The sequence below is a fragment of the Oratosquilla oratoria genome, chromosome 35 (assembly GCF_046742065.1).
Source record: "Oratosquilla oratoria isolate Oo_2021 chromosome 35, ASM4674206v1, whole genome shotgun sequence".
Taxonomy (NCBI): Eukaryota; Metazoa; Arthropoda; class Malacostraca; order Stomatopoda; family Squillidae; genus Oratosquilla; species Oratosquilla oratoria.
The window spans coordinates 23505312-23512957 of NC_134811.1; the positions used below are offsets into that span (position 1 = coordinate 23505312).

General features: G+C 39.0%; 1 protein-coding gene across 1 annotated transcript in view; it reads left to right on the forward strand.

Moving 5' to 3' along the window:
* The first annotated feature begins 5911 nt into the window (after positions 1–5911).
* LOC143018795 (compound eye opsin BCRH1-like) overlaps positions 5912–7646 on the forward strand; it is a 3143-nt gene continuing 1408 nt past the window's right edge. Inside the window, exons 1-3 of the mRNA XM_076174374.1 lie at positions 5912–6140; positions 6253–6444; positions 6765–6959. Coding sequence (XP_076030489.1) covers positions 5912–6140; positions 6253–6444; positions 6765–6959 — 616 coding nt within the window. The remainder of the gene's footprint in view (positions 6141–6252; positions 6445–6764; positions 6960–7646) is intronic.

Consider the following 7646-nt stretch of genomic DNA (forward strand, 5'->3'; position numbering starts at 1 on the left):
GCAGGATATATCAGAAGAAGGAGCTATTGGATTTCGGAAATACTTTTTGAGTAATATACAAAAGAGCCTAAAATACATGTAATAAAGAAACACTTATCAAAATATAGCTAATGAATAAATACATGAATTCAAAATGCACTTTCGCATTAATGATAATCCTATCATTACATTTTTTATCATATATATGCTGATGATGATAGTTTGGTTTAACGTCGTGAACTCCTTCCTATCAGGAGGTTAGGACGGTGTCCCTCACAGAGAACTTTGTAGCATGGTATTTGATTTACCATGCCATTGGTCCAACTCTCTAGCTCCAACCCTCTCGGCCAGCGAGCATCCTATCAGTAGATAGTTTCAAACGATTTGCCCAATCCTATTACTCTCAAGTACATAACACTTATGCTTTACCTTTTCCTATCCTGTGGCACTCACCACTGGTTTGTGTTTTTAGTGGTATTTCCCCTTAAAATAAAATAAAATATATATATATATATATATAAATTAAAAAAGAATAAAAAAAACTTACTGGGCTTTCTACAGAGTTCGCAGCAAAATTGTATTGTTTTCTACACCTCTGTCGTTGTGACGGGTTTAATGAAGTTATTTAGTTGTAGTTTCCGTAAGACACGTCCACGACAATGATTCCGTGTACCAATATTTTGCGAAATAGGTGATTGCAGTCGCCACAACTTATGGTACATTAGAGCAATCATTTTCTCTGGAAGAATGAGAGAACAATTAAAGGATTGGGCTATTCTACGTCACAACACTAGTACCCATCGTAACTCCCTCAGCAGTTAGCAACTAGACACTCAAGTCTCTATTCAGTACAGAAAACCGGATAAAAGAAGGTTGATGGTGGTAGACTCCGTTAATATTCATCTGAACAAACCCTCTATGAAATACTCAATTAAAGCCTTTTGTATAATTCCCACTAATTAGAAATCTCCAGCAACCAAAACGTACCTCGTGGAAAGGTTTGTTCGCTGGTGTCAAAAGAGATGCCCGGCCGATATAAATGGTACCAGGAATTGAACAGTCTTTACTCATGTCCCTTTCTCCTAATAAAACAGTAGACCCTGAAGATCACTCTTGACTGGGTCGAAAGACATTTAGAGTAAGAACATCAACTCTGAGAAACTTGTAAATTCCCGAAATATCAACCTTCGCATTCTCATCAGAATTATCAAGAAAACTTCATACAAATTGTGCAATTCTCTCATCGACGCAAATTTTTAAAAAAGGATTCATACATCCACACACACACACACACACACACACACACACACACACACACACACACTCACTCACTTTGCATATTCTAGCAGCTCTTTAAGTTTTCAGTAATCTTGGGCTTCTCATGGCACTGACAAAGACTGAAGGTCAATGTAGTGGGTGCGCTTACCCCAACACTAACTTAAATAAACTCACTCTGCTGGTCTTCTCCAGAACATTCACCATCCTCCCACCATCCCCATCACCAATGTTCAATTCTTATAATGACGGAGATAGGACAATGAAAACAGGCATCACATGTGACAGGTAGTGTTCAGCCATGAACTGCACGTAGGTCGAGCGCTAGGGACTGACGACAGGACTCTTCGGTAGCATTGTGCGTGTCTAAGCAAATCCAAGAATGCTCATCCTGAATAAGGAAGAACTTCAAATAAGTTGTTTACCCATTGTCCACGTGCCTCCTAGGCAGTCGAACTGCTGACTACCAGAATATCTCTAAACCAGTGGATAGATTAAGAAACACAATACACCAGGTTGCTTTATGCTAAGAAACACAACGACACTCATTGCACATAAGCTTAAAATGTATAGCATCGACACTGACGCAGAGGAAGGGATTTATCACAGAAGATGGAGGTGGCTACACATATTACAGGAAAGGTCTCCCAGGCATGCGTCGTGTACAAGACGTGAGGCGTCGCAATCAAATCCCTATTTCACCAACATGTAACTGAGACACCGGTTGGTGTAAATGATAGATGACGGCGTATCATTTTTTTTTTTTTTTTTTTTTTAATCTTAGTGTGCCTCTATGGTATGCATGAGCTCTCGATTCTAACGATCAGAATTAAGATATTTTCTATTGAATACTGATTTAAACTCACCAGACAGGCTCTCTAAATGATAAGCTACTGGTCCTTAGAGATTCCAATGCAATCTTGGACGGCATAATTGGTAAACACGGAGTCTGTACCACTAACAATAATGACCATAGACCATTAATACTCTGCATTGAACATCAATTATTTGATAGTTAATACCAGTTCCATTTTCAGATGTCTAAAAGTCTAACACCACATGGGAAAGTTCCCATTTAAATCAATGGCATCCCTTTGACTACTTAAAAGCCAGGCAAATGGACAATGAAAAGAACAAACTATCGAATAAGGTCTAGTAAGGAGAAGTGTCCGCATAGAGCTTTGATCCCAGCACCACCAAGGTACACCTATCATAAAACTATATTTGAAAATTCCAGAATCTTGAAACATCATATCATCTGAAAGCTCTACTTAAAGGTCAACCAAATTATATGAAAAGATCACTTGACATCAGTAACTCATGGAAAATTCCAGATGTATTTGGTTATTTCTGTAGGAATCATCAAAACAAGTTTGATCTACACTCTCCAGATGTCCACAATTTACACACACCAAAGAATAAATTTCAGCATGCATTAATTGCTAAACTACATTCAGATACACAGAACCCAACTTGTCATCGCCATAACCCTTGTTAACACAAACAACGTTCAGGAATTCTACCAAGCTGTAATATTGCCATATGTTCCACATAAAAGCAACATGGCACCGAAGTAATTTTGGAAACAAAAAACGCAGGTCCTAACGGTATACAACGGCATACGAAACAGGGAAAATAAATCGTGATGGAATTCTACAACCTTTACAACTCCTTTTGGACAACTTGAACGTACCTCGGGATTTCTGAGGTTTCGTCACTAATGATTCACATAAAAAAATAGTATGTGGAAACTCTACCGACTAATAAAAGATATATAGGATTATGCCGAAGACAGAACAGTGCACTGATCATATTCAGTTATAGATCCAATGAAGCTATCAAAAAACCGTAGCACAACCGATTTGATTTTGGGGACAGACAACTATGACAAAAATCGTAAATAGTGCTAATGAATATATTTACTAATGCGACATTCCATGTATCAAAGACAGCTGTTTTTTATCTACTTGTGTATTTTATGTTCTTAAATAACACCTCGAGTATATGTTCCCTCTACATAGCTGGCTTACTTAGGCGGTAATATCATAATTACAAAGCCGTATATAATTTTCTTTAGGCATTTTTTCTTTACATTTTCCAAACAAGTTTATGAATCTTACCGGGCATGAAAACCAGCGTACGGCAATTCGTACACATGTATACTATCTGACCTAGATAAGGACCAAAAGGTCTCCTGTCGGCATGCTCCGCCTTTGTAATCATTTGTAAACATTTCCCGACCAGAACAAACGTAATTTTACATTGATAATGAACGGGACAAAATAGTCCAACATTTTAACTACCACGGACACATCCCCTATATCTCGTCCTTTCAACTTAGAAGCCAGGCGAGAATGAACTAACCACCATCAGTCTTCGGAAGACTCAGGTCAAAAGTTTTCTCAAACAAACACCTGCATACTAGCATTAAGACTGCAATCTACCATACTAAATGAACACTGACCTTATTGCATGAATGTGAAACGTGGACCTCTTACCTGTGTCACGCCAAGCTCCTAGAATCTAGAGAGGGATTCATTATCCGATGGCAGCAACGAATCTTTGTGCGAAATAAAGAATAGAGCAACACACGTCGAAACCTATTACAGAACAAGCAACCCCAATATAGTAATTGTATAATCAGCGTCTCCGCTGGTTGGGGCACCTCAAATATAACACAAGACAGTCCCCCGAGGCAAGCTTCGCATGGCCAGATTCTAGAAGCACATGTATAAGCTCGAGGGAAAAAAGAGAGATATTCAAGTAACACTTTAGTGAACCTCTGAAAAAATATAAAATCAAAACCACATACCTAGATGAGCTAGCAGTTAAAAGGACCAAATTCAGATTTACCTGCTGTATTGGTGAGTTTCCGCCAAACAATCAAAACCGATACCACTTATACAACAAAATCTGAATATGATTCCGTGCCCACATAAAGTGGCATCCACGCCACAACCATTTACAGCAACATTGTCATTGAAAGTAATAGGCAAGTAAACAAAGTGCAAGCACACACATCTGTGTGTGTGTGTGTGTGTGTGTGCGTGTGTGTGTGTGTGTGTGTGTGTGTGTGTGTGTGTGTGTGTGTGTGTGTGTGTGTGTGTGTGTGTGTGTGTTCACCTTGGTCTTTGGATCACGTGTTGGACTCGTGATCGACAGCTATTTCCCTCCCGGAAGATAGCTCAGAGCTCATATGACCGATCTATGGGTAATGCTATGACCTTTCACACACACACGCACACCCAACTCTCCGCCCACGAGAGTCAGAGTAACGACCCGAAGCATAGCGATACCGAAATAATTTCGGCCCTGGGCAGGATTCGAACTGGGTACTGCGAGAACTATCGTACTTCCCAGTCCAGCGCTCTACCAACAGCGCCACCGAGAGAGAGAGAGAGAGAGAGAGAGAGAGAGAGAGAGAGAGAGAGAGAGTGTGTGTGTGTGTGTGTGTGTGTGTGTGTGTGTGTGTGTGTGTGTGTGTGTGTGTGTGTGTGTGTGTGTGTGTGTGTGTGTGTGTTAGCGTGCTCCATTGTAATTATATTTTTTTGCCTCAATATTCATGAATAAAATAGCAGAAGTGATCTATCATATAAATATTTTTTTCTAAAGCGGAATCCCTATGACGATGAGCCTTCTGCAGCCACTGGATATACTGTAAATCCTTTTAGGACAGAGGATGATCCAATAATGGTTGAGTGAGTATATAAGCTACTAACTCTGGTGGCTTTCTAGGTCATTCCAAAACAGATCTCGACCCGTGAAGACCATTTCAACTTCAGAGTCTCATTCGAACAAAACGACAAAGGTATTTCCCCAAACAGGTTTCATGGTCGAGGTTCTGGACGACGCTTCTTTGTGTGCCTCTGTAGACTTATATCTCGCTCTGGTACTACGTTGGTTACCATTTGCTGTGTCCTGGTACGGCTGTCTAGGCAAAGGGTTAAGGTATTGTCCCCGGGAATCGTAAGCCCCACCCATGGCATAAACACTCTTCTATTTTTCTTTTCTTCTACTGTGTTGTTGGTCTGCTCACGGTGTCACTGAGTTACAACAACGAAAACCGATCGTCCTCAATGTCTTCCAGCAGGGATCTCCCTGTCCAAATATGCTGTGTTCTTGTGTGTGTGCAATCAGCGCTGAGAATTCTTTGAATGCGTGTGTGGATCTATGTGAACCGTCCTGGTAGTGTGAATGAGTGTGGTCTTTTGCATTGCCTTACTTATGCTGGTATGTCTTGAATGTTGTGTGATGACCGATGGCCACAACCAAACCTACTTAAGTGTACTCTATCTGTTGTGTTTATCTAGACCTTCTGATTGGTACGTGGTGAATGACTGTCTTAGATTTCGTTTATCTCAATAGTATCTAGGAGTGTCTGTGAATATTGTGTATATGTTTGCCGATGTATTAGTTCTATGTATCGAGTTCTAGTAATGTTCTGGATTCTGATATGCATGAATGTTATTGGGTGTTTCTCGATGTAGTATGTCTGATAGACCTTGTGTGTTTTATTGACCACAAGCTATGTATCAGGTATGCGTAGTCTGTGTGCATCCGATGATTGTTCATAGTGTCTTTTTTTGTGTGAGTTGTAAATTATGATGTATTTCTTAAATGTTTTCTGAGTTCTACCTTTGTTTCAGATTTCAAAACGATGAATCCTTCCTCCACTCTTATCAACGGCACCGGCCCACGTGCCATGGCTTATGGGGCCCATGACTTCTCGTTTGGATACCCCGAGGGGGTCACCGTGGTAGACATCGTGCCGGACACGATACGACACCTGATCCATGATCACTGGAGCAACTATCCTCCAGTCAATCCCATGTGGCACTACCTCCTCGGCGTGATCTTTGTGTTCCTCTTCATATGTTCCTGTTCAGGTGAGTACTAAATCCGAGCAACTTCTATTATGTGATTTTATTTCATCTAAACAGATTCATGGTTTCATCGGTATGAGAAGTATTTGAATGTACGTTTCTCTTTCGCTCTCAGGAAACGGTTTGGTGATGTATTTAGTTATAAAAAACAAGAATCTGAGGACTCCCGCCAACATGCTCGTCTTCAACCTGGCCTTCAGTGACTTCTGCATGCAAATCACTCAGTACCCACCTTACGTTTACAACTGTTTTAATGGCGGAGTATGGATGTTCTCTGCATTCTTCTGTGAGGTGTACGCATGTCTAGGTGAGTTCTTCATCGTCCATCTGGAACAAAATCCAACGAAATATGTGGGAGACAAGACACTAAAATGAAAAGAACCGTATTATCAAATCCCAGTGTGTGCCATTTTTGCACACACCTAAATACAGGTAAAAACAAAGATATACTTGTGCGCATGGGTAATTAATACATATGTAATAAAAACATACATTTGTCCATCAAACCTCATTTTTTCCGAAATCCGATGGAGTGACACAAAAGAAGGGAAGCAATCGGTTGCACCTTCATATATTTTGACATCAATTTTTCTTCTCACAACTCACACGATTCAATTATTTCTTCAGGGGCCATCTTCGGTCTGTGTTCTCTGTGGACTCTGGCCTTCGTTTCCTTCGACCGTTACAACGTCATTGTCAATGGAGTGTCTTCTGCTCCCCTCACCAAGGGAAGAGCCTTCCTCTACATCCTCTTCTGCTGGGCCTACTCCATCGGTTGGTCCATCCCCCCCTTCCTCGGCTGGGGAGCTTACATTCCCGAAGGTGAGTGAAACGAATTATTCATGTCCGAAAGAAATATCATTGCATCTTTTCTACCACTTTTTTTTCTTCTCTGAGAAGATTTCTAAAATATGTTCAGAACCAGCCATTAACCATCACAATGCATTTCAGTACCTGACAAAATAATTTGGTTTAGCTACAGAAATCACAATTCACTCAAACATAAAAACAGACGTATTCAAAGGGGAGCAATTTCACTTTATCACATTTGAAAACTCATCATAAATCTGTTATTCCTAAAAATAAATAAATAGATAGATAAATAAATAGATAAATAAATAAATAAATAAATAAATAAATAAATAAATAAATAAATAAATAAATAAATAAATAAATAAATAAATAAATAAATAAATAAATAAATAAATAAATAAATAAATAAATAAATAAATAAATAAATAAATAAATAAATAAATAAATGAATAAATAAATAAATGAATAAATAGATAAATAAATAAATAAATAAATGAATAAATAAATAAATAGATAAATAAATAAATAAATAAAAAAGTCCTCACAGGTATCATTGAGAACTTTAGCAACGTTAATGCAGGTTTCAAGGCTTATATAATATCGAGGTCAACATGTTTGGAAAGCACCGTTTTCAGACCGTTTTTTTAAATTCAAGATAGCCATGAGGAGGGGTTTAGTAGAAATGACACGGTCCGT